The 27,983-nt window shown below is 45.0% G+C and overlaps 2 protein-coding genes across 2 annotated transcripts in view; one reads left to right on the top strand and one right to left on the bottom strand.

Moving 5' to 3' along the window:
- Window positions 1–27,983, top strand: part of LOC144141637 (uncharacterized) — a 117,203-nt gene that overhangs the window by 59,806 nt on the left and 29,414 nt on the right. The window lies entirely within an intron of this gene.
- Window positions 6,346–26,917, bottom strand: LOC144141664 (uncharacterized). Its single transcript, XM_077673196.1, has 4 exons — window positions 26,827–26,917; window positions 24,346–24,523; window positions 14,675–14,807; window positions 6,346–6,459 (listed from the first exon to the last, which is right to left on the bottom strand). The coding sequence occupies exons 1-4, from the start codon at window positions 26,915–26,917 to the stop codon at window positions 6,346–6,348; spliced, it is 516 nt and encodes a 171-aa protein (XP_077529322.1).

Raw genomic sequence — 27,983 nt, 5'->3', positions numbered from 1 at the left:
TCTTGAATTTGGTAAAGCGTCGCAGAAAACGTACAAGCTCCGTTACGACAAACTAACCATTGGTGATACCATCTACATTTTTGATCATGCTTCAGAAAAAGTAATTCCACGCCCTCCATAGCTACCTCTTTCCGCCGGCGCACAACCTAACGCAAACACCGAACTGCTGTCAATCGTATACACTAACATACGTAGCCTCTTACCGAAACGCGATTCACTTTGCAACCTTATCGACATGACCGAATGTAATATCGTTCTGTTAACTGAAACTTGGCTTAACCCTTCCATTTCCGATTCTGAACTAGCTTCCTGTTTTCCCGGCTTCACAATTTTTCGGCGTGATCGTCATGATAAACGGGGTGGTGGAATTCTCATTGCCGGTCACACCAGTTTAAATTGCACTGAGGTAGCCGTTCACTCTCCCCTTGAAATAATGTTCGTCAACTGCAAATATTCATACCCCCCGTCATCATTGGAGTATGTTATCGCCCTCCCGACGCTGATGCTTCATTTGTTACTAGCTTCCACGATGTACTTTATCTCTTGCATACCTCTTATCCTAACATTCCGGTTATTTTAGTAGGCGACTTCAACTTTCCTGGAATAACCTGGTCCGACTTCCCTCTAACACTTTCGAAACACAATGTTGATAGTGACTTTGCTAACACGTGCTTAACGTTTGGTTTGTCCCAGCTAGTTTCCTTTCCAACACGAGTTACAGAGCATTCCGCAAACATCCTTGACCTTATTCTGACGTCACATCCCGCAAACCTTGCATCTTTAATTTCCCTCCCAGAGATAAGCGATCACGTTGTACTGCATGCCACTTTTTCAAACCAACTACCACGGCCGAAACTTACCAAGAAGACAATCACACTGTACGATAAGGGAAACTACACTGCTATTAACAATGAACTATCCATATTCAGTGATTGGTATCTAACTAGTTTTTTTCAACGCCCCCTTGAAACTAACTGGTCCTTGTTCAAGTGTAAAATGCATGAGCTGATTAATAAGTACATTCCCACTACCACAATCACTGAACGGCCATCCTCACCTTGGTTCAATGCATCCCTCAAGCGACTTAACAACAAAAAAAGCGTTTGTACCGTTCCGCTAAACAGTCGAACAGCGCCAGCGCTTGGAATAGATACCACAACGCGGCTAAATTATTCAGATCACTTGCAAAGAACTCCAAGCGTTCCTTTTTTTCTTCCACTTTGCCTAACATGTTACCCAATAATCCAAAGCATTTTTGGAAAGCCATTAATCCTAACCCGCAGCGCTCCTTAGCATTGCTTCACGAAAGCGGTACCCCTATTCCTGAACATGCCGCCCCCCATGTACTAAATTCCGTCTTCTGCTCTGTCTTTACTTCTGACTCAAATTATACGCTTCCAGACTGCCCTCCTTTTGATAACCCAGTTATGCCGGACATTGCTTTTGATCCTAACGGTATCATAAAATTAATAGATGCGTTGAAGCTTACTTCATCCGCTGGTACCGATGGTATCAATTCTAAAATTCTAAAAAACACTAAGTTGTTAACCAGCGTTATCCTTTCGCACATATTTCAGCAATCACTTTCATGCGGTGTGGCGCCGGAAGACTGGAAGCTCGGCAAGATCATTCCTGTCCCAAAGAAAGGTCCAGCATCTTCTCCGAATAATTATCGTCCCATTTCCATCACTAGTGTATGCTCTAAATTAATGGAACATGTCATATATTCACATGTCATAAAATTTCTCAATTCCGTTAAGTTCTTTCACCCCAGCCAGCATGGATTTCAAAAAGGTTTATCATGTGACACTCAACTTGCTCTCTTCATTAACGACCTTAGTTCCAGCATCGACGTTAACATACCCGTAGATGCAATTTTCCTTGATTTTGAGAAGGCTTTTGACAAAGTATCCCATCAAAGGTTATTTCTCAAGCTCTCGCGCCTTAACCTTAATAACCTGGTATTTAATTGGATATGCGAGTTCTTAACTAACCGCCAACAGTTCGTTTATGCTAATAACCATTGTTCCTCTCTTTCCACTGTGTCTTCAGGCGTACCTCAAGGTACTGTTCTTGGCCCTCTACTTTTCCTAATCTACATTAATGACCTGCCTAATAACATATCTTCTAACATCCGCCTTTTCGCCGACGACTGTGTAATTTACCGTCCTATCCGCAGTACTAACGACTCCACCACCTTACAATCAGATCTTTCTCTGGTGCAGTCATGGTGCGAAAAGTGGCTAATGTCTCTTAATATTCAGAAAACATGTGTCCTGTCCATTCACCGTCGCCCGGCTTACTCACCCGCTAAATACTCTATATTTAATTCTGAAATTACACCAGTTAGTTCATGTAAATACCTTGGCATTACCATAACTTCAAATCTCACCTGGTCATCCCATGTCATGAATATTATCAATGACGCTAACCGTGTACTTGGCTATCTTCGAAGAAACTTGCGACTCGCTCCGCCTTCCGTTAAACTTCTCACTTATCTAACACTTGTCCGCCCAAAACTGGAATACGCATGTGCCGTTTGGGATCCCCATCAAATCACTCTTACTAACACACTTGAATCGATCCAGAACCGTGCAGCCAGATTTATTTACTCAGATTACTCCTATCTAACCAGCGTAACCGAACTCAAATCTCGAGCTAATCTTGCTGACCTAGTGTCGCGGCGCAAATTTCACAGACTATGCCTTTTTCATCGTTTTTATCATTCCATACACGTAAACCAGGCTTTCATTCCTGCTCATCGCCTTTCATGTCGACTAAGCCATTCGAAAGCTGTTTATCCTGCTCGTGCGCATACTGCCGCGCACCATTCTTCATTTTTTCTTCAAACATCAAGGGACTGGAATGATCTGCCTTCTGACGCCGTGCACCACTCCTGCATCACTCATTTCAAAGAAGCCATCGCACAAATCATCCTTCAGTGACTTGTTTACCCCCTCATGTAACGCCCTTAACGGGGCCTTTGAGGTATAATAAATAAAATAAAAAAATAAATACAAACCATTACCACTTTTTTCTGCTATCAAGGTGCTAACACGCTCGTCGTGTCCCCTTCTTTGCCTTAGTCTTCGCGTGTGCGCGCTGTTAGGCAAGATGAATAAGTACCGACTCGCCAAATTGTCGGTTCTTTTGCTAACACCCTTCATACTGTCTGGTGCAGTCCCCATGCGGATAAATAGTGGGCTCAGATTTAGAAGACTCGTCCTTCATATGTTCCGGCGTGCCCACCGCCTCGCCTCTTGCTGTGTCTTCAGTGCGTAACGGGACGCTTATCGCCTTGCTCAGCTGTGACCAATACAGGATGGTTTTTCATAGAAAGTAAGTTAGCATGCTTAATGGTTGCAACAACTGCATAAAAGCTGCGGATGATTCCTTTGTGATAGAAGTCGGTAAAACACGAAAGTGACCTGTGCAGCCAAATCTGCAGCTGAGCAAGATTTGCGGGTCGGCGGCTGTCTTGTGGGTGTGCCTGCAAGTGTCGTCCTGCTGGCCTACCGCTCTGGTAAAGGCGTAGTGGCGTCATTTCCGGGACAGATATGACGTCTGAGAATTCTTGATGTACGCCGAGATAAAACGCTTTCGTGTTAAAAATAAAACCCGAAAACGAACAAACCCAAAATATAACGTACTCTTTAGTACTAAAGGTTGCTTCTCCGCAAGACGACCTGTGTGCTTGGGTGCATCGTTTACATGTCAATTACTTCGTTTTACTGGCGGCATTTCTATGACAATATGACGTCATAGAAATTCTCGGTGTAACCCAGAATAAAACAGTTTCGTGTGAAAATCACTTTCACTACGGCCTCACAATAGTTAAAACAGAAAAAATTGCATCATTCTCTTAAACCAAGCTGTATCGCAACATCTATCGGCGCAACTCCTTTGTGATATGCTTCTTTTTCACACTCATTCAATGATAGTAAACCCCAGGGGAGTGCCCATTGCGTTCCAGGCAATATTGCTTCAACATAGTCCTTCTAAAGACATTCTGAAAAGCGTATCACGTTTTCTACTCTTCCTCTAGAATGGACATCACCAGGTTTATTGTGCGGACCTATATTCACTAGCTATGAATGCACCATAGTAAGTATGCATATGAAGTGCGTCTACGGACCATAATATACTCTATAAAATCTTTTATTGGAAGCGTTTGTCCCAACGCCCTGGTGCACACCAGTTCGTTATTCGTTTTCTTCTCAGCAGGTAAACCTGAATTAGTGGCTGCCGTGGTGCCGCACCGACAACAGCTGCGAGGCATCAAAGACTAGGCATCAAGACTAGGGGCACATCACGATGCGACCTGGGTTTTCAACTGTACTTGTGGCCCCAAAGACTTTAGTCGTGGTAAAATATACTGTGCACCTGATATGAGATCATATACTATGAGTCACGTTCAAAAAGGTCGATTTTTTTTCTTTTTGTCGGTTTGACGTTCTCTGCTTCCTCGGCACCATGTACTATACGTTCTTATTTAACTTTGTCTTGAGAGCTTTTTTTCTTGAATTTTATTTCTTGTCCTTTGCTATATTGATGATTCGTTTTCTCTCTCATTGTTAGCTCCACATTTTCCTACGTATACCCCACGTCATTGAAATCCACCCCTTCTTGCATAGCAACCACTTCTGCTAGCAGGGCTGGCGTCTTCGGTCAACATTAACGAGTTCTCCCACTCCAGCATCGCATGCCTTACCTACATTATGTTGCTCTAGTTCCAAATTACCCTTTAATACGTGGATCCTTTGTATCTGGTAGACGGGTAAGTCCCCTGGTGGCACACCAATTTTCTTCAATCTAGTTGCAATTTCGGCCACAGCTGCAGCGTAGAGAAGATGCCGTATGCAATCTGCAACGATGCAGGCCGCTTAACAATCTGTGTAAAAAAGGTGACTCGTAACAGCGGGTAATTGGTGCTGTAATAAAATAAAAAACCAACAGTGCTTTTGAACAGAGAACTGTACTCTAATGTACGAACTACGGAACTGGTTTTCGTAATTTTTTTCAAATGAGCGCCAACGTTTGAAGGAACTTTGTTAGTCACACTACCCCAGTTAGGCGTTGCCATCGGCCCGGCGAACGTCATGTAGTGAGTGCCTACCTCCTTCCTTACCCCACTCTTCCCAAACCAGCTACCTTCAGTCCACCTCTTCTAAATAAAAATTCATCAATCATTAGTTTTTGTTGCTGTTTGAGAAACTCTGCCGTCCAATCTTCCCGCGTACACTAGGGTGTTCGTGTCTTGGGCGGCATCCTATGCTTCCTTACCATCACCCTTCTTTGGCAAACAGCTTTCAGGTGCAGTTCATTATGTCATTAGCCAACTGAGACGCACCTTTCTGGTTATGTGTGTCCTCTTCCTCGTCCTTAGCCAGCTGTTTTAACATGTTTGCTGATTAAGACTGCAACCTATTGCGTCTAGCGTCTCGTGCAGTATATGTTAGCCTTTTTAGCCGCACTTCGAATTCTTGTTTTGATTCATATGCTCCATCTGATATTTCTTTTGACAAAGCAGGTGCGTGTTACCCATTTGGAATTTCTGTACACCACTGTTCTGACCACTGCGGTCGTCTGAAAGATACCCTGCCACACGTTCTTCAATTGTTTTTTGAAATCTTACATTCTTGCAGGATTTAGTCACCCAACACTACCAGTACTTTGATTATCTGGTCGCAAAGTACCTTAGCCAAAAATTACGGCTGTATGCCCGTAAGATAACTTTGAAAATCGCTCGGACATTTTTTCTGTCTTTTTTTATCTTGACGTCCTTCGACCATTCCAATACGTCATTAAGGTAAAGTAGCGGCTATTGGCCGGTTTTCCTTCAGTTTCAGCAAACAACGATTTTCGATAGCAAATTTCAAAATACAGCCACAAACACAAAGCAGAAACGGAAGGCGTATCCGGTGAGACGAGCAAATCACGCAATGCCTCTTCGCGCTGGCGATGCCAGTAGCTTTCGCAGTGCTTCCAAACGCGAAGAACAAAGTGAAAACTTTTGTCAGGAACGTTGCAGAGTACCTTTAAGGGTGCAAAGATAAAAAACTAACAAATAAAACGCGAAGACGTTTGGAGATTTTAGAGAACATTGCAGTCGTATAATGTGCGACCACTCATGTTCATATGCCTCAAAAATATTTCTGGAAACTTTCGTAGGAAAGTGCAAACCTATTGCTGATGTTTTTTTTTAATAAATGTTTTTTCATAGGCCAGAGAAACACAGTAAACAACAAAATACACTGCAGCAGGGCGTTTTATTGTTTGTTGGCAGAAGTCATAAGTGTATCCACACTCGCATGCAACCCTCGTTGCTGTATCATTAGCAACATTCTAATCCCATTGCTCCGTATCCGGCTGGGCCTTGTACAGTTGCAGGTGCATTGCGCCGCAAGCGACAGTTTTTCTGCCGCTCTCCAACTGCAAGATCATAATTACGTTGCCATCCTGCGAAAAATTCACCAAAAGAAATCAATTGCTTCACCTTTATGGTCAAAGGTAAATTTAAACTATCAAAAAAATGGCAAGAACCACAAAGTGATCCGTGCCACGCGTTTTGTTGAGCGCAAACAGGTGTTATTTACAGGATCCCGATATCGTGTGCGCAATTGATACAACATGGATAGTTTGGCGAGTTGGTGGATATTCACGTTGAAGTGTTAAAACGCGAACTGACTAAAGACGCAGAAGAATTCAAAACATAGGGCCCGTTTTGTGAACCCTTATAAAACACTTCAACTTGTGAAAAATGGTATGTCGGCCCAACTGATCGGTGTGTAAACTTAAGAAGCAGTGCCGCCGGTAGCGGGAGGCCGGGCATCTTGAGGACCATTGAAAAACACGTTCTTGTTGCTTATTTCAAAAATTTACTTCTGGTCAATCCCTCGTAGTGGTACGTGCCAGCACTTCGATGATATCATCGGCATCATCGGCGTCGTCATCATGTTCATTATCATCGTTGTGATATAGTGCGAGACTTTGGCGGGCGCTCCTGCTCCAACAAGGGCACACTCGACACTTTATTCCTAGCCAATCCCCTCTAGTGGGTACGTGCCCACACTTCAAGGGCATCATCACCATCGTCGTCCTTGGAGCAAGCAAAGATAGTTGGCTTTCCTGCAAGGCGTTTTGGTCTACGCCACCACCGACGACGCGAGTCCGCCCTTACAAGCTTCGCTTGAAAATAAAGCGAGTGCTTCTCCCCTTCTCAAAGGAGCAAAAGAGGGAAATCTTTGAACCTTTTCACCTAAAAATGAAGGCGGCGAATGCAATCTCGGACAAGGAATTCAATTATTGACAGTGAATTCGGCCACCACGTAACGACAGAATTTTGTGTGCAATTGTAACGGGTTCAGTGTATACGCGTGAGCGGGTGCGATACATATGCCTTTAAGGGTTCAAGTAATGACAATTTCGTTGTAGTCTAGCGTTGTCCAGTGTTTGTTTCTCTTGTATTTGTTTCTGTTTTGCTTGTAATCATGCTTTTATTATGCCCGAAAACCAACTGTCCCCACTTTCCGCCTTGAATTAATTTCAAAGTCAATGCGAATGTACTACCCTCAAAAGTTTCGGTCTATAGTATAGCGCTCTCAACTTCATATGTACAAAAACTCAGTATAAACTTTGGACTTAATATAAATTCTAAACTATCGGTATAAACTCTGAACTCCACCTAAAAACAATGGAGTCTTTACCCATTTAATTTAATCCATGCCTGTGAGGCGCACTGTTACATCTTCTGGATTAATATATTCCCCTCGGCGGCCTTAATGTTACCTGACATTAGTACACCCCCTCACAGCGATTTTACACCAAAGCTCTGTACCTCCACCGCCCAACGGTTTCATCGCCGTGGGCAAAAACGATCTCTGTGGGCAAAAACGCCAAAACGTCAATGCCTAATACGCCGAGTGCAGGCTAATCAGGCATAGAACACAAAGGTCAAAAATTGGTTTAGAAAACCTCGAAATCAAAATACGCATCCAAACCACATTATGGATGATACGGCGCATCTGAACGACGGCACCCCCGCCCCCCATGTGTTTCTGGGGCAGAATATGTTTGGACACTATCTTTGAAGGATAAGCAGTGGTGTCCCTAAATAGAGCAGTTCTTGCCCAAGACGCCGAGCACATGCGTTAGGCTAGGCCGGACGCAGCATTTTCTGCCAGAGAAGCCGTGAGTAGTGTCAGTAGATGAGATGTTAGAGTACCGCCCCTGACGCACCAAAGTCAGTAACAGTGGCCATTTTTCCATTTATCAGTGTTGTGAGAATGCCACATCAGCGCCCTCGCCATAGATCACTGCCGAAAATCAGAAAACGGCATGTTTGGACATACTTCTGCTGCTGAAATGCTGCTACACTCGTTATCTTTGATTCGCATTCGAAACGAAGTCAGTCGCACGCAGCCGCAGAGCACACAGGACAAGCTAAGCCTACCAGAGTTTCCCGGCTAAACCGTATAAGCATAAAAAATGGCAGCGCCTGGAAACCATCGCCGTGTAAACAAATGTCACGTAATCCGAGCTGACCAATGATCATGGCGGCGGCACGACACGATAGGAGAAAAGAGGGCCGATGCTCTGTACCCTTATCTCGTGACACTAACCGAGCAAGCCCCAAGCCCGCTGAAACGACGAAAAACATTTTCTACCTTCCTCTATCACCATTTGTAGTGCTTTACAACATCTTTGCTAGACATACCCTTCCGCCGGGCGGGATGGCGACCGATTTTTATGTTTCGTTAGGTTTCCGTGGCACGAAGCGCTGTTTGTTATTGTTGAGGAAAACATAGCCCGTTTTGAATCACAACAAAAATTTTAAGTTACCAATTTTCTGGTTGAAAATGGCTTGGTATAGATTCGCCGCCGTACCAAAGGGAATTTGCCGCATGACCAACTAGTTTGTCGTGGTTTGCCGCCACGTTTCTACGTATTCACTCGCAGCTGTGGAATTTATTATACGTTTTACGTGGTAATAGCATTTAACTACCTCGTTCTTGCGAACCCCTTAGAATTTATAGTATATCGGCTTGAATAGAACGCTCCAAAAATTGTTTTTCTTCGAATCATTCTTACGGGGGCTGGAAATTTAGCGCTGCTTTTACTTATCAAAAAGAGTGGAGTCGTTACTTGCTGGAAACGGTCATAAAGTTGAATTGTTTAGGAAGGGGTTGAATTTTTTTTCCCGCAAATTTCACCTCTACGTGATGTCTTGTTTTATTGGCAGCCAAAAAGAGGCAAAAATAATCAGCACTTCAATGCCTGCAACCGGCTTATCAGTGCATGAATAACAATTCGGTGACCCTGGTGACACCAGCTACTTTAATCAGGAAAAAATGTAACAACCAAACACGGTTGCTTAGCCGAGTGAGATTCCATGCTCGTCAACAAACATTAGCGGTACGTCGTGTTTCGATCGCGTGGTTACAGGCAGGAATTTATTTCAGTCAACTGACGGAATGGTGATGTCCCGTATAAAACTGCTTTTAAGAGAGGCAGCAAAAAATGGAAGCAGGTTTCGGTGAACACAATGTTAATAAAATTATGCATATCAGAGGCATGAAGTGCAAATAAGCGGCGGTGCTCCCGAACAACATTCTTGCTCCTTTATTTTTTTCGTACCTTGCAAAAATCTCTGGCTACGTTATTCCGCCCTCACTACAGCTCCACTAAATAGCAACACAAACCGCATCATTGCAGTGCACGTGCATGTACGTTGAAACACGCATTGGCAAAACCTGTTCAGAGCTATAAGAACAGTCTTTTTTTTTCTTTTTTAGTGTTATATCAAGTCATGATAAGAAGCGTAAAATGGTACTCTTTCTATTAAGAGCTCGCACTCTTGCGGCGAGAATGGCAATCATTGCAGAATTCTTCCTAGCCAAATTCTTAAAGCAAAATTCGTCAGAGAGAAGATCGGTCTCAGCGGGAGATCCATGCAGTTAGGAACAGGACAATGCATTGCTTTATACTTTGAGTAATAGAGAGTTCGCTGTAAAAGAAGCCGGCTATACTAAAAAATTGTAGCGAGTGTCAGTTCCGCATTCAGCACACGAGGTTTAAATACTCTCATGCCTCGGCATAACGGAACGGGATATAGCAAAATATTGATCATAACAGAGCAAATGAAACAGCGCTTGAAATCTCTATACAGAGCCATGTATTTGAAACCTCGTTGGAACGAAGTGAAATTGAACTGCCAACCCAGTCTAAAATCACTACAGGAATATCGCAAAAACCTAACATGAATTCCGGTCGTACGACAAAAAACTTTGTTGCGATAACAGAAGTCCTGTTGTTACGACAAAACCATCTGTTGTTACGACACATTTTTGTCGTAACTACGAAGTCACTTCTCCAAACGACAAACATGCCTGTAGTCACAAGAGAACTGACATTTACGCTACTCTTCACAATGGACAATTACATTCAAACCATTTGCAACTCCTCATGGAACATTAGGATAAAGACAACACAGGAATTTGGCACGACGCAACATGAAAATGAGAAAAGAAATACGACACATGACAGAACAGAATTCCGACACGACAAGAATACGATAAGACGACAGTACTACACGCGAAAATACTACAACATTACAGAAATTTTACTTGTCGTCATTTTCGACTGGGAATGGATATAACCAACTCCCCAAAGTCTCCCGAGCCAAAAATGCCGACCACAGTGCGTCAAGTGTTCTGCGGAGTTCGACACTCGTTTGGCGCGGCTGTCTTATATCTCCGGCGTCTACCTTGCAGCCATTCGTAGCCATGCCACGTGAGGCTGTCCGAGCCACCCCCTCACTCAGCCAGGGGGGGGGGGGGGGGGACATGTGGGAGGGACGACCACGTGACGGCAGTGAAAAGCTGCGCAAGGTGATTTCCTCCTCTTTCACTACGCGGTCACTACGGGCGCGCCAACCATGTCGACGCCACTCACTCACGCTCATATAGAAAAATATATTTTTAAAGCAAAGCTTTGTAGCTCTACCAGCCAACGGTTCTTTCGTGGCGTGCGGTAACACAAACTCTTAAAGCGTCGGAGGCGGCAGCGGGGAGAGAGAGGGGGGCGGAGGGTTTCACTCATGAGGCACACTAGTGATGGCACCGCGAATTTCCCAGGGTTCCCCGCGCGGGAGTGCCTGCTTGCCGGCGGTGGCGTCCGCGGTACGACTTTGCCGTCGGCTTCAGCGGTGGTGGTTTTGGCGCTGTTTCGGTGCAGCTTTGCGTCCATTGAGCGGTACCTCCGCGCGGATTGATTAATTTGTTCGACAGCACCTCCAGGGTACCCCGCACCCGACAGAATTACGTGGTCGCACGGCAAACATCCGTTAAGGATTGGTTTGCAGGGAGGAAAAACAAAATGTACAAACCCCATGCAAACATCTGGCCGCTAGAAACAGAACACTATCAGTGCATTACCGAATCAGAGGTCCATCCAAACCATATTTCTAAGTCAACACACCACGACAGCTAATTGTATGGTGCCCGATAGAAGCAGTGCTGTGACAACAAATTTCCGAAGCTAAAATCAATCGCGCCATTAACAACCATCGCAGCGAGCAGCTCCTGCGACGAATAGCCAAAAGCGAGTACAAGCGGAATAGCGGCGGTCACCACGGTAAGCCCCGCAAATCGCGCGACTGCACTCGTACCAGCTCGTACGTGCTGAGCGCGGCTCAGCGCTCGCGAGTGGTGAGGGCACCTGCACTCGCGAGTGGTGAGTGGGGCTCTCTGTGAGTGGGGCTCGCCCTCAGTCGCACTCGCAGTCGCCAGTCGAAAACGATTGCGATGCTCACTCACGACTCACTCGTGAGTCGTGAGTGTACTCGTGAGTGCACTCGTGAGTGTACTCGTGAGTGTACTCGTGAGTGTACACGAGTGAGTACACTCGCCGTGTACACTCGTGAGTGTACTCGTGATTGAGCCTGCCGACCTAAGGTGCCAACCCACGAGTTGTCGCCGAGGTCGCCCGACAAACCGACGAAAAGTACGAAAAGACGCTCTGCCTCCCCCGCACACACGTTCGACGAACCAATATAGTCGCAGGCGCTCGATGCGGTTCGAACTCCTACGACGCCTCTTCGGCGCCCACCGTGAATTCAAAAACGGCCTCAAAGCGACTTAAAGGAGCCATGAAGAGAAAACACAAGATTGGTTTAATCAAAAAATTGCCTCGTTATAATCATACTGACACCACTTTTAACGTAAACTTCGTTCAAATAAGCTACATAATTAGGAAAAAAGGGAATGGCCATGCCACCCACTAGCTCATTTCCCGCAACGGAACCTATGATGTAAAGGCCGAACCGCATGGAGCGTTTTTTCACGCGATTCGCGTGCGTCGGCGTTGCGCGTGCGTTTTTTCGACGCCCGCGTTGACGATTCCGCGCCCGCGGCAGCATCTGCCTTGGCTAGATTTTGACGCGCGTCGCGCGCGGCAGTGGGAGGAGCCTGGCGACTTGCGCCAATGGGGAGGCGCGCACCTCATGCCGGCGGTTTCGAAGCGCTCGAGACCGCCGGCTGGCTCCGCCGGGGATGTTTAGGTTTACCACCCCAGCAGATATTGAATGGGCGGTTTTACTAGCGGCGCGGATCGTGTTTTGTAGTACAGTTTTCGCCCACATTATAAGCTCCTTTACCGCACAAGCAACTTCGTGCGTGCCTTGAGCGGCATTTTAGAGAGCGCTTAGAAGCGGTCGCTCGAACTCCCGGCACCACTTCGCTGCCGAAGCCACCGCCATGTTGCCGGCGCCGGCCGCGGCGCGCGCAGCGTGCGGGTGGTTACGCGGGAGCGTGAGCGCGCCTGTGGCGTGCGCGGCGCGTTTTCGCGAGCAGAAAACGCTCCATGCGGTTCACGCTTAATACCAGCCAGCTCTGCGATTGGCGGAGGGCGGCAAAAGGAAAGGCAAATTAGGCAGATCTTATAAGCTTGCCGCACGAGCTATCTGCGCTTAAATTTAGGGCACATTGTTTTTAAAGCTGTAAGAATGGTGGGACAAACAGTGGAAGTTACGAAAGCACACGTAAGTACCGATGCGTACTGCTGTTGGTACTGCGAGCACAATGCTTCGTTTAGCTGCACAGAACTGCTGTGCTTTGGAGTTGCCTCCGACGACACTGGCCGACTGACGCAAGCAAAGGTGTCTTACGTGATCATATTTGTCGAGCGAGCACTATGTTTCACTAAACGAATATTTTCTCCCTGAACAAAAACAAGCCAGTTTTAAATACGGTTGGAAACAAGTCAAGGGCAGAAAACGGCTTGCCACGGTATGGTGGTGCCACCTTGGTTCCCTAACGATAAACAAGGCCTCCCAATCGCCTGCAGAGCGGTCGGTTCCTGTAATGTCATTACAGACAATACAAATGCACGATTTAGTGGCAAATATAAAATTTGAACATAAATGAATTCTTTTCTAAGTGACTAAAGCATCGTTTGCATTCGCGCAAGCGCTGGGGGCACTATAAAATACGAAATATTTGGAACAACACCAACTTGTATTTTGTCTTCATGGCTCCTTTAAGGTGGACTGACGTGTTAACATTCCTGCGATACTAACACTTAACGACCCACGGACTTAAAAGCCATCGTGCACAAATACGAAATGCTGTACAAATACATATCAATGTTCACAACAGAGTAGCTTGACTTTTTTAGAGATATGTCGTTTTTGCACTGCCTAAAAATTTAACTGTCCCATGGAAGATAGCTAGTGCAACCCAGGGAAAAGTGGATAAACCAAAATGCGTCTCTTGTTTACTTTTTTCTCTATAACGGAGTAATATACGTCTAAAAGAAGCAAACTAAGCCGTTAGGAACATTGGTATGACCTTGTAGAACTTTTCTTATCGGTACACGATGCTTTGAAGCACGCGGGCAATGAATCAGTAAGTCGCATAGGAATGTGATAACGTGAGTCTCTTAATGAGAAGTTTTTTGCTCGGGACATTGGATTCTAATGAGCACAGCGGAATTTTTTCCAGCTATGTCTAGCGGACAATAAAATAGGCATTGTACGCATTATTCAAGCAAAATATTTGTCTTCCATTCAATATACATCGCATGCCTAGTTGTTTAGCGGCGCAGTGGGTCACGAGGCGGTTTCCTCCTTTGCGTGCCTGTAGTTGGGCACCTAATTGAGCATCATCATCATCAGCTGCAGCCTATCTACTGCCACAGCAGAGAAAAAACGTCTCCCATAGACCTCCAATTGTCCCGGTCCTGTGCTAACTGCGACCAATTTTTCCCCGCAAACTTCTTGATCCCATCTGCCCACCCAACTTTCTGCAGCGCCCTGCCACGCTTGCCTTCTCTAGGGATCCACTCTGTTGCCCTTAATGACCAACGGTTATCTTGTCTTCGCATTACTTGCTCTGCCCACGCCCATTTATTCTTCTTAATTTCCACTAATATGTCCTTAACACACGCGTGTTCCCTGACCCACTGAGCCCTCTGCTTGTCCCTTAATGTTACACCTATCATCTTCCATTCCATTGCTCACTGAGTCGTCTTCAATGGAGAATACATTCCCCTAAACTGTTGTATTTGATATAACGATATAATGTATATAACGAAAAGTTACAGCTCCCTTTCAACTTCGTTATAACGAGGTTTGAGTGTATAAACGCGAGACTAAAGCACTGGTCTTTGTACTTACGTCAATGAACTGCCTCATTTTGGGCGAGATGTGGAACACAAAATTACGCCAGTACGTTCCCGGTTTTATGGGGCACTGCGCTGTCAACATGGTTGCCTTGTCGTGCGGACCTTCCTTACACAAGTCGTAGTTGCTGCAAGAAGGGAAGAAAGCGAGAGTGTAATTATCCTCTGCCTGGCCAAAGACATCGAGTACCTCGCAGGGAGGAGATAATTCTTACAAAAATATTGATATTGAGCAATAAAAATATCTTTTTTATGCGTCAACTAAACTATTAGGCATAAGAAATAACATGCAATCAGAGTTTACGTGGGGCTTTGATTGCTACCGAATAAAATCGAGAGATTGCTGTTAACAACCTAGATTATTCGGCACTGTCAGGTGGAGCTTCGCCGTATAGATCCCTCAAGTTGCTTACTCGAGGTTATAATGGTGGAGGCGGCTGAAGTGGTAAACGCCACTAGCATAATGCGTAGTTGCAGCAAAAAAATGGCGGACACCAGCCGGTGGCGGCCGTTGTGCGGCGCCGCTACCACTAAGAGGCGGATCGTTGGTGATCTGTCTATGGTAGGGTCACTAGATGAGGTTACAGTCTATGCGAGACACACCAATGAAACTTATTCCCTCTCTTGTAGAGTGAACTGGAGTACCGGGTAGAGGCGGACGACTGGCGTGCGAAGCGTCCCAGCAAATGCGGCCACTACGCTTCAGTTAGTCGGCCAGAGAGAGAGACAGAGAGAGAGAGAGAGAGAGCACAAAGTTGATTGTCCGCAGGACCTGGGCTCAGGACGTAATTGCTGCCTTCAATTTATCGGTTACATGTACTGTTCAAGAATGTTCTGGTGGATCCAGTGTACACCAAACACCAAAGAATGTTCACAGAGAGCTTCCTGGGTAGCATCGATGTTCACTGTCAGCTGGGTAGACAGCCAGATCTCCCAGGAAATGATGGACGCGTCGGATTCAGCAAGGCATTGTCGCGTCAATTCTCAATAACAAGGAGGGCTGCATGGGTTGAAACAGCGGGTGGGGCAGGAAGGATGGCCAGGGCACCGATAGATGCGGTGAAGAGGTTTGAGCGTCCCGAATGAGGTACGCAGCCTCACAAGTGAGGTGGAGATTGGAGGCTTAGTACAGGGTGCGCTAGTGGCGCTGGCCGTATAAATGATCACGGCGGATATTATGGGACAGGCTGCATCTACTTCCAACCATAGCACCATCAAATACCAATTGACCACGTTGGATTCGGTGCATCCTGCACATCCTGGTGACGGACCGCGTGCGCGCAGCAGACGTAAGTTGCAAGAGCGTCCAAAAATTTATGGAAAGAGCATCGTTCGGCATGTGAGCATTTTTATTTGGCCCGCTACTACGTTTGGCGCCGTTCAGGCTACCGTTATTTCAATTTATGGCGTGCCGTTTTAACCTACGCAGGGACGGATCATAGTTATGGACAGAGTTACAGAACGTGCAGCGTGAACAGGCGCGAAAAGCGTCAGTAAGCCAAATCGAGATTGTCACACCTTGAACGATAATCTTTCCCTAATGAACTTGGAAAACGGCTCTGTCAACCTATTTTTAATGAGCGCAAGCAGCCAGTCCCCGGGATACGCAGCGTGTCCTGAAACCCACTCACTCAGAGGTCGGTATTCAAATGTATGTTGACTGTAAGCTGTTGATCATCAATAAAAAAACAGTTAAGGTTTGGGAGTAGCACACGAAGTTCCCGGTTCTGGGCCGACCTCATCTCTTTTTAATAAATCTTTGCCCTCTCTATCTCAGTCTTTCTCAATATTAAATGCGGAGGTTTTACGAAACGAGGCTTCTCCTGTGCATTAGGTGGTACCGTAGTGGCACGCTACGCAATAGTTCTGACTTCCTTAAATGTTTAACCTCCGCTGAAGCCTTGTCCAGGCGTGTTTTAATGCGAAAGCAATAATTGCCCTCTTGTGCAAAGCAGCCGGAATCCGGAGTTGGCATCGGTCACCGGAACAAGTAATTTAACCCACTCCCACCGAGTCTCAAATTTGCTGAAGCGGTGGAGCTGCGGTTCTTTTGTGTTGCCTCGAATGTGAATGGACGCTCTCCAGAGAAAGGCAGCACTGTCGCTGCGAAAATATTACGGTTCGCGCTAAAGAATCAGCAGCTAAACGTCAGTGGCAGGAGACTTCCTGCCCTCTACCACAATTGGCATGAGGGAGAGGAACCCCTCGCAAAAAAACTGCGCCATCTGTCGGCTGGTCTGGGAACCTGCTCTTACTCTTGCCTGACGCACGACCTTCATCAGACGGACGAAGAGACTGGACTAACCACTCCGCAGTTAGAAACGGCCCCTTCAGGTACGTACCATCGCTTGCGCTTGACGTCCTCCCGCCCTTTCTAGTGTACCACAATCAGCTTTCCTATCGAGTTTGGGATAAGAGCGGCAGATGATTTCACATCCTTCCGATTCTTAAGCGCCGACTAACATGGCGGCTACAGCTACGTGAGTGCAACCTACCAGCTTCGCAACAGGGTAAGAAATCATGTACCCCTCCGTCTACAGACGACAATGGTTGAACGAGAAGCTTTCTCGTGATGACTTCTTTGGTTGGCCAATCCCACACTGCGAGTATGAGGTACTCCGTAGGTGCGCACCACTTTTCTAGAATGCCCAAAGCAACTCTCGGGTGTGCAGTCCGCTTGTCTAGCGTTTGTGTTTGCTGTGTATGGCGCGAATCGGTATCTGCTGCTTGGCGTTCAGTAAGCAATTTTACGCGCGAAGCACCTTAGGCGAGCGGGCTGTCGGAGTCTCCCGTGGTCGTCGTCGTCGTCGTCTCGTGTAGTCGCTCTACTAAAACACCCGGGCACTCGTTTTCCAACGCCTCACGCTAGAACGTTTCACCTCCGGCGGCAAAAACGCGTACAGAAGAACACACCGGGACACTCGTCTTCCAACGCCTCGCGCTAAAACGTTTCGTGCTTCAAAGACACAATTATGTATACCTCTAGCTGAACTCGGCACGGTGTACTACTTGGTAGCGCAGGAGCCTCATCAACACCAGGAGCATTAGGACGAGGGAGAGTAACAGCAAAAATACATTATGCATATTGACTAGTATTAGATACGCGATTGCTGATTGTATACACTAATAAATGTACATATTTATATAGTTGAAACAAAATCATCTATCTCTCATTGTCCATTAGCAGCTATTTTGCCGTGGGAAACACCAGCAGACCCTGCATGCTTCTCCCCTCCCCAGGCGTTACGTTAGTGGAGATGGCCTGGGATTTCTTTGCGCGGGTGCCGGTTTGAGGTGCTAAACCCGAAGGTGTGATGTTACGCCCAACGTCATAAACCTTAAGATAGGAAGTTAGACCTAATGTCTTGTGGGTAACAGTCTTACGGCCGCAGAGCAACGCCATTGTTCTCTTCACCGATTCCTTGATTCTCGTCTTGAGTTTTCCAAACCGCTCTGACTATGTCGAAATGGAACAATTACAATTGGACGGACGCCGGTTTCATAACGCGAGGGCCCCAGGTTCGAATCCTGCTTTGGGAAGCGTTCCTTTCCTTTATTTCACCCAGAAACATTTATCATCATCGTAATTGAAAGTTGCGCGTGGTGTAGGGTGTATTGGCGCACTACGGGATCAGTAAGGACGCTAAAGATTCGCTTTAAAACATAAGTGAAGGGCAGCACTGCTAGGCAGCTCAGAACCACAAGGAAAGCGGCAATTTTTAGCAGTGGCCGTGAGCTGGGGATGCGGTGGTGTATCCAGCACGCGCCTGTTCACCTCGCCCACTGGCACAACAGTCACAGTTACTCGTAGCTCTAAACTGGAAAGAGCACTTAGCTACGTTCAATAAGGCATGAATGCTTTCTCCTTCACAACTCATGGAAAGTGCTTTGATGTCCTGGGATTTTGGCTGTTCGGCTTCATCAGAAGAATGACCGCCGCGGCCGTGATCGAAATGGCGTCATTGGTGTAAGCTAAGGTAGAATATGCATCCCCAATCCAGCAAGCCTCAAACGCACGCCCACCTACAAAAAAAAAACTACATTCAAACCTGTGCCGCTTGTTGGATCAGAACCGGTGGTGGAGTATGAAAAAGCACCTTTCGAGTACTGAAACGGACTCTTAGAGTACTGAAAGGCATTCATGGGATAATAAACAGTACTCCTAGAGTACTGAAAGGCACACGTTGGGTATTTAATAACATTTTTGGAGTACTGAAAAGAGTTATTCGAGTACTGAAAAACATTCTTGGAGTACTGAAAACCGCGTTTGACTCCGCGCAGTGCATCACCTGCTTTTGCCTTCTGGAGAGCTTACATTACCATTTATACTCACAACGTGGATAGTATACTATAAGCTGTCCAGGAGGCAAATATAATATGCAGTCTTAATATAAGCACAGAAAGTATTATCCCTTAAAAAGCGCAGCAGACTCAATGTACGTATCGGAGGTAGGGCTTCAACAATTAAAACCCTATTTTTTTCTAGCAACAGCCCTCTGGAACCCCCTATTCGCATCAAGCCGGAAGCGTATGACGTACTTTTTTCGGATCGACATTTTCTGCATTCTTCCGATCATCATCATTGGACGTCTGCAGTGGTGTCTAACTTCAGGTACATTACGTTTACTGCTCACCTGCCCAAGTTCGCGCTGTGTTTTATTAAAAATTGCATTACCTTCTTCACATAAAATAGTACACAGTCCACTTCTTTGTTACTGCCAAATTATTTACTCTAATTCTGTTTCCTTGCTTTCTAAATTGACTAAATGGTTTATGGCACTTTCACTGTATTTTCTCGCTTTTTTATTCTTACGTAGCGTCTTCGGACCTTTGACAGACCCTTAGGAATGGAATATATAAAATTAAAAGGCGTGCCCAATTCAGCGTCTTTGGAAGTCGAAATTAAGGTAGTGAAAAAGGCACACCGCACCTGAAAATCAGAGGCAATATTATAGCAGGTGCTATCATGGTGATTTCCCGTTAGAGTACATCTGTTGGGGAAAGAGATTTCCTGCGGTTACAAGCGAACTTTGTGTCTGATTTTGCAATTCAAACACGTTGTTTTTTTTTGCATACGGTTGTCGTTTTTACCTTTCAAAGAGAAAGTTGAAGGTATACTTGAAGGAGTTTGTCAACCTGTCATTTGTTGATTGCTGATGAGGTTTAACGTGCCGACACTACACAAGCGATAAGGAGCAACGCAGTGAATGTCTCCGGAGTAATTTCGGCCAGCTGGAGATCTTTACGCACCCCTAAATGTACAACAAACGGGTATTTCCGCTTTATGCCTCCATCAGCAAAGCGGCCGCCGCGGCATGGAATCAAACCCACGTAACTCATTTGTAGTGTTACTGTGTTGTTTAAAGTTTTTGTTAAGGTTTATTTTGAAGGTTTAGGGTTTATTGTGCAGTTCAGGTTAACTGTTCATGGCTAAGGTGTCACTGTGCTGTTTATATTCGTGATATTATATACAAATTTTAAGCTTTAGTGTACCTTACGTTATCATAAGATGATAGCCCAAAAAATCGCGTGCTAGCAGGAGTGCAGAGTTCTGATTTCTTTCAATATACTTACTCCAACCTTGTGGTTAATTAAGACAACTATTCTGCATTTTAATTACTCTAATGTTTGGAGTAACCAGCTGCTGTTAACGCTCGAGCGAAACTCTTCAATAAATCATTATTTCTGTCTCTCTCTCCCTCGCTATATATATATATATATATATATATATATATATATATATATATATATATATATATATATATATATATATATATATATTTATATATATAAACAGAAAAATAAAACTACCAACAAGGTAGAAACCACGATTGGTGCCAACATTTCAGCAAAGAGACTTGCTTTCCTCAGGGCAATCTCTCGCCCGGCTGCCACGCTTTATATAGGGGCAGGTCCCTAGGTGAGAGGAGAGAAGGAAGTGGAATTGAGAAAGCGGATTGGTTTGGGAGTATGTAAGGGGAGGTATTGAGAGGGAAAGAAGGTTGTATAGTTCGAGCCGCGCAGTCGGTAAGAGGGAAGTCAGCCGTAGGTTGATATTCTAGGAAATTCTTGGAGAGAAAGAATGCAATGGTGTTTGTTGCCCCGCGACGCTGAGTACCGAAAGGTTCTCAGAAACGTCGGAAGCAGAACAGGCGGTGAGAGGAGTCCTTCTCAGAATCTATCTGCAAGCATCAGGTCAAAAAAGGTAGAGAAGGGGAAGAAAACTAGGCACAGAAAAAAATAAACAAGAAAAAATAAAGAGAAAAGGAGAAAAAACCACACACACACACACACACACACACACAAAAGAAAAAGCAATCACCGCACAACTGAAATGGCACATATGTCGCCAACAGCAAAATTTCTGGAACGTGCCTTTCCTGAAACTCAAAAACGAAAAGATAAAGTTAGAGGGACGTACGGGGCACAAGACACAGCGGAGGAAAAAACAAAAAAATTAAAATAAAATGGAATTCCAGATAAATGGTTGGAAAAGGAAAAAGGAGAAAGAAGAAAATTTCATTTTACTTTTTTATTTTTTCTGTATTTTTAGCTCCGCTTTGTCTTGTACCCTGTACATCCCTCTGGCTTAATCTTTTCGTTTTTGAGTTTCAGGAAAGGCCTGTTCCTGGAATTTTGCTGTTGGCGACACGTGCCATTTCAGTTGTGCGGTTGTCGATTTTTCCTTTGTGTGTGTGTGTGTGTGTGTGTGTGTGTGTGTGTGTGTGTGTGGTTTTTCCTCCCTTTTTTCGTGTTTTCGTCTTGATTCTTTTTCCCAGACCCGGTTATTGTCCGCCTTCTCTAACTTTTCTTTTCACGTTATGCTTCCACATAGCTTCTGAGAAGGACTCCTCTCACCGCCTTTTCTGCTTCCGGCGTTCAGGGAACCTCCAGGTAGTCCGCACGGCGGGGCAACAAACACCTTCGCAACCTTTCTCTCCAAGAATTCCCCGGAATATAAACCTCCGGCTGATCATTCTTACCAACTTCGCTGCTCGAACTACACAACATACTTTCCCTCTCAAAATCTCCCCCTACCTACTCTCAAACCAATCCGCTTTCTCAATTCCACTTCCTTCTCTCCCGTCACCTAGGGACCTATCCCTATATAAATCGTTTCCACCAGTCGAGGGGTTGCCCTGACGAAGGCAAGTCTCTTTGCTGAAACGTTGGCAACAATCGTGGTTTCCACCATGTTCGAAGTTTTCTTTTCTTGTGGTCTCTACCATCTTCCGAGCTTTATTGCTTCATATATATATATATATATATATATATATATATATATATATATATATATATATATATATATACATATTTTGTAAGGCCCTTGAGCAACGGGTGAACCGAGACGTTTATTCGGTGATCCAGTCGGTTCCGAACACCGTACCGAGAGCGATGATGAAGATGCGCGAGCGAAGAGGATTGGGTAATGTTCATGAGAATGATAATGTTACTGCGAAGAGGCAATGCAGGAGATTGCCCAGATTGTACGAACAGTCCCTGGGAGTGTCGAGGCTGTGCCGACGCGACATACGCGCTCACAATATATATATATATATATATATATATATATATATATATATATATATATATATATATATATATATATATATATATATATATATATAGCGAATTAGAATAGGAAATGAGGGGCTCGTTGAAAATAACGCAGAAAATAAGAGTTGGCAGTGAAGAAAACCTCGGAAAACAAAGGGGCGGATGTGGTAGGTCATTGAAACAGATAAAGAATTTGGAAAGAAAGAAAGAAAGTGGAAAAAATGCCCGCCAGGTGGGATCCGAACCCCCGACCTCCAGGATACCGTTCTGCTGCGATAACCCGCATGCTACCGGCGGGGTGATTTTCCCCTCCACTTTCTGGAGTATTTATGTTTAGGTATTTTTGTTTCCTGTGCTTGGGGGTAGTAGCCAGCGCCACTCGGACTACTCGGGGTGAAGGGGACCTTCTTTTTACCTCCGGGCCGTGACTCGAGTGTCTACGACATGTCGAGAGTGGTCGACCAGCTTTGAACCCTCTTAAGCTTCCTATGACACCAAGACTGCCAGAACAGAGGCCCTCGCTATGCATGTAGCGAATCAGAATAGGAATTGAGGGGCTCGTTGAAAATAACACAGACGAAATTCTCTCCATCATCCCGCGAGGGGAACCCTGGGGTGATGCAAGGCATCTCACGGGGTTCAATTCGCGTTTCCGTTATGTCAGTTACCCAAATGTGGTTGAAGTGTAGCGAGCCTTAAATGATGCTCAATCACGCGTAGATTTCCAATTACGTAAAAAACGTCATGTAAGTGTCCATTTCAACTCATCGGAGCAGCAGGTGGAGCAGCAGTCGGAGCAGTAGCAGGGAGAGTGACTGACGGAGCGACTGAGGAGCGCGCCGCAGATATATATAGCTGCTGCGCGAGAGAGAGTGATGAGATAGAGACGCGCATGCGCGCTAAAGCACATCTGGCATGGCGAGGAGAATGAGAGAGAGTGTAGCATACGCGCGCTAACGGCGCGCTGACGCACAGATGGCATGGCGAGGAGAACGCGCTAACCCAGCTGGCAGGCGAGGGGAAAGGAGGAGGGTGGCGGACGCATGCACGCCTGATGGAAGGATAGGCCGAGTGTAAGAAAGCAAAGGGAAGGATGTGGCCGTCACCCATATCGCACCAGACCTGTATTATGGAGGTCGTGGGTTCGGATCCCACCTGGCGGGAATTTTTTCTCCACTTTCTTTCTTTCCAAATTCGTTATCTGTTTCAATGACCTACCACATCCTCACCTTTGCGGTCCGAGGTTTTCTTGACTGCCAACTCTTATTGTCTGTGTTATATATATATATACATATATACATATATAAATATATATATATATATATATATATATATATATATATATATATATATATATATATATATATATATATATATATATATATATATGAGGAGTCTTTAGGTGGCATGATGGCGTCAGTGGTGAGCGCAATATGCCGTAGCGAGCCCACGCTCTCGATACACGTGTGCTCGATGGCCTGCCGTATATATGTGCCGGCACACTAGTGTTCCTCAGAGCCCAAAATGATTAGTCTACCGCGTTTCACCCATAAATGCAAAGCGTGAGCATCATCCAACTATTCAAATGGACTATGCAACGCTTCAGATAAACACTTTCACTCTTCCCTTCGCGTCTGGCAGTACCGCGAGTGCTGTAGTTGTTGCCGGCATGGGGCGGCGCAAAGTGATTTTTTTGTTGCAGCCGATACCACTTCCATTTCTGCTTAGCTTTTGTGGCTTTCTTTTAAAAGTGGGTATCGAATGCGTTCTTTGCCGAAACTGAAGGAGTACCAGCCAATAGTCCCCACACCGCAGTAATGATGTAATTCCAGCGGTGAAAAAACTGCAAGACTGGGAAATAGAGGAAAATATTTTCAACATGCTTCCAAAGTATCTTGTCAGCATAGCGCCGTAATTGTTGGCTTAGATACTTTGCTGCCCCTAATATATGTACTGGATTTGTTAATAGACTTCATTCTTCAAGCAATTATGCTTTCAAAAAGTGTTGAAAAAAGTGTAGCAGGATCTTTTTAAATGGCGAAAAGGGAGGTAACACGAAATACTTACCACGCACTTTTAGTCTCGTCTAAAGGGTGAGCGAAAACTTACCAAGACCCAAAGTGTTTAATACAGGGAAGTTTTCTTCCGTAGGGTGTGAAACCGTACGTCTTCAGTTTGAGGTCCCGCAGCGTAGTGTCGTATACTCGGAACTTAATCTTGACCGTCATGTAGGAGCCCACGACACTGTCTCTCGTCAGCACACCCATAATTTCGGAGGTGTAATTCCCTAAGAAGGAACATATTCAGGTGAGCTATTGGGAGCCGTTGACGAATTAACGGATGTTTAGCTTGCGATATGGCTCTCACATCTTTTAGAGACCGCACGAAAGTATACTATGGAACGTCAAAGAGTATTCGTATCGTGAGAAGCAGCGCTAGACTGTGCATAAAAAAGAATTGTGCACTGCCGCTGTGAAACGAATTAAGTATTCTTAAGCATAGCGGAGACTACGCCCACTTTTACAGCTGTGAAAACGCATAACCAGTCACATTGGCAACCCAGCATTTAATTTGGCCTCTTTGACCATGCATTATCATACCATACACTTCTGCAATGAGTATTCGTTGATGCTAACTCGTCCAGGGGGCCTACGTTCCATGCCATTGTATTGACTTTGTCGCAAATATGTCGCCCGCTGCCTGCCATTCTATTAACGATAAAAAATTTGTAGGTACGTTTTAACATTACTCGCACAGTACAATACACCCTGGCTGTGACATGGTGTGCTGGACAAGGAACAAGCAACACTTTGATCGAAACATACACACGTGTTGCATAGGTGGAGGCATAAAAATTTGCTACGTCCACAGGGCAAGCATTTCAAATAAAACCATTTCGTCCTAACGAGTGTTTACTGTACTTCTATTGCGCAGCCAAGGTACTGTCGATGTTCCTTTAAAATGGTAGCTTTACGTTTTGGTTGGTTACATTAATTAGTGCAGATGCACTCGGGTCGAGTACAACATCATTTTAGATTACACAGAGAGTGAAAAAGCCACCTTGAAAAAAAATGACTGGGTGTTTTTGTTTTTTTTACCTGGAACAACAGGTAAACAGTGATTAGAGATTTTCTCGCTGTTTTTATATTCCAAAACTGCATTCTCACTGAATATTGTCCATCTTATTCAACGTTAACATCGGAAATACACAGACCCCTGAAATAAGAATTGGATACGAGCGAGTTAACAGACGTGCTAAGCGTTTTAATATACCCCAGAATTCTCAAGAGAGCAACACCTACACCGGCTACTAATGATTGACTGGAAACCGAACCTTAATGGCTAAAATGCTTTTTCACCCGTAAACAATCTTGCCCCTGTAAAAAAGTTACAAAAGCAATTCCGAAGTCATAACCAGCATTTCCAACAGAGAGAGAGAGAGAGAGAGAGAGAGAGAGAGAGAGAGAGAGAATTGATTTGTCCTTTAGGCTAAGGCCTCCTCATTCAAGGGGGCCACTCGATTTCCTCATTGGTGGTCTTCCAGGGGTCTTGCCGGTAAGGCGAGAAATGCCGCCCAAATTATTATTTCAGTTCGTGCAATTGACTTGGATGCTTTGTTATTATCTCAGTGTCGCATGTTACACGAGAGGAGCGAAGGCATCATTTTCTTCATCGCACAATAGTGAAGATTCCACGGAGCTGCTAGAGTTCCTTGATCCATCTAATCATGCCTTTTGTAGGCGCGACAATGGGATTGGCCACTCTAAGTTTCAACTCCTAGAGTATTTTTTGTATGATTCGTAATCACCCCAGGGAAATTACCCGAATTACAAGCACGGTCATTTGGTTGTAAGGTTCTCAACAGTGAGCTTGATAATGTGACATATGTGCCACACCAACTGTATTTCCGAACGTTTTCAGCCGTTGACTGTATAACAATCCTGATACCTTCGAGTGATGGTTCATTAGGTTTCATTGAAATAATTTTAAGATGGACATTTAGGCATCAACGCCGAATTTCTTGAAGGTGATACACGGCTGATAAAAATCGGAGGTCACTAACATAGCTAAAAGTTAAAGGGACCCTCTAAAACTTTCGATAAGCGCCTTCACCACTCTTTCCTTCGCGTCTGGAACCACTGCGAAAGCTATAGTTATCGCCAGCACGGAGCGGCAGTGTGTGAGTTGCTCGTCACACCAGATACGCCTTCCAATTCTGCGCTATTTTTGTCGATTTTTTGAAGTTGCTATGAAAAAGCGTTCATTGCTTTAACTGAAATAAAACCGGCCAAGAGCCGCTACATGGCCTTAGTGACGTAATTCGGGCCGTCGAAGAACGTCAATACCGGGAAAGAGAGAAAAATCAATTGAGCGAGCTTTCAAGTTATCTTGTTGGCATAGAGGAGCAATTTTTGGCGGACGTGCTTTGCGACAACCTAATCCAGGTACTGGGTGTGTTGGCTGAGTTTGTTCTGCAATCATTTAAGATTTCAAAAAAAAATTGAAAGATGTGTTGCAGGGTCCCTTGAAGTTGGTTTTGTAGTTTGAAGCTGTGCGTTCTGAACATAAATTCCGGCAGAGCATACTTACGGCTACATTTCATGATGCGGGAGAACTGCAGCACGGCGTGCCCCGTGCTCAGAACAAAAGCCAAGAGGCCAGCAAAAAACACGACCCTCATGTTTGATACTGCGGGTGGAAATGGTGCAGCCACGGCCACGTTCCTCCTAGCCTGCGACTCAGAATTTTATTTTCTGCTTTTATTCTCCAAGAGCGGCAAAAAAGACGCCGGTAAGCCACGCTCAAATAACAACTAGTCCTTCACGGCACCTTTCCACTGCTGCTTCCATATTTACAAGTCTGCGTCGCGACGCGGGTGCTTTGTTCTCGCTTTCAATTCATCAACTCTTCAATAAAGGCGTCAGATTTACCTTACGCAGTGATGCTAGTTATGATATTTTGGAAAGTCTAAGCTAGTTTTAATATTAGAGTTAAATCGGGCATTGCATGTTCTGTCAAAATTGACGTACACGTGAAGAACAATGGTTGATAAATAAAATGTCGCTGTCGACGCGCGTTTTTTGGGCGGTCCAATCGTTGTCCAACAGACCTTTACTTTACCCTGGTACGTGAGCGTAGAGAAAGCGGAATAACAAAAATTTAAAGTCAGAGATTTCGCGCTGTCGCTGAACTGCTGCAAGGCTAGAATAAATCATCCCCCTGAACCTTAAACAACTGCTGATGAAGGCCTAACCAAATTTCGGAAAAACAATAGCTCATTACTTGGTTTTTATTGTCGAATGGAACCCCTTCTTCCGAGCTTCCATGCAGAAAAATACACCCTGAACTCCCAAAAAATAAAATAAAGGAAAACCAAAATAATATCTAGAAATATATGTAATATCATCAGTGCTTCATGAATACTAATATAATTCAGTTTTTCGTCGCCATAATTAATGGCAAAGGGCGCACCTAGAATTGATCCCCACAGGCTAATAACTTACTGACTACTAAAACTCTCAACCCGATTACACATGTCACCTATTGAACACTTTTTTGCCCTCAACAACATCTTTCGTTAGCAAGGCAATTAATGGTACATCAATTTTTATGTGGTGCTTTGTTAGTAAACAGATATTTGCTTTCTTGGTGTCACTTTTTGTCATAACAAATGAGAGTAGCGCTTTAAAGAACAGGACACACGTTAGAAAAAACGGAGAGGACTGGTGCATTGCTACATTGGTGCT

The sequence above is a fragment of the Haemaphysalis longicornis genome, unplaced genomic scaffold (assembly GCF_048455015.1).
Source record: "Haemaphysalis longicornis isolate Haplotype H1 unplaced genomic scaffold, Haemaphysalis longicornis Haplotype H1 scaffold_6, whole genome shotgun sequence".
NCBI classification, from domain to species: Eukaryota; Metazoa; Arthropoda; class Arachnida; order Ixodida; family Ixodidae; genus Haemaphysalis; species Haemaphysalis longicornis.
The sequence above is the reverse complement of the archived record's forward strand: the minus strand, read 5'-3'. Positions and strand labels throughout refer to the sequence as shown.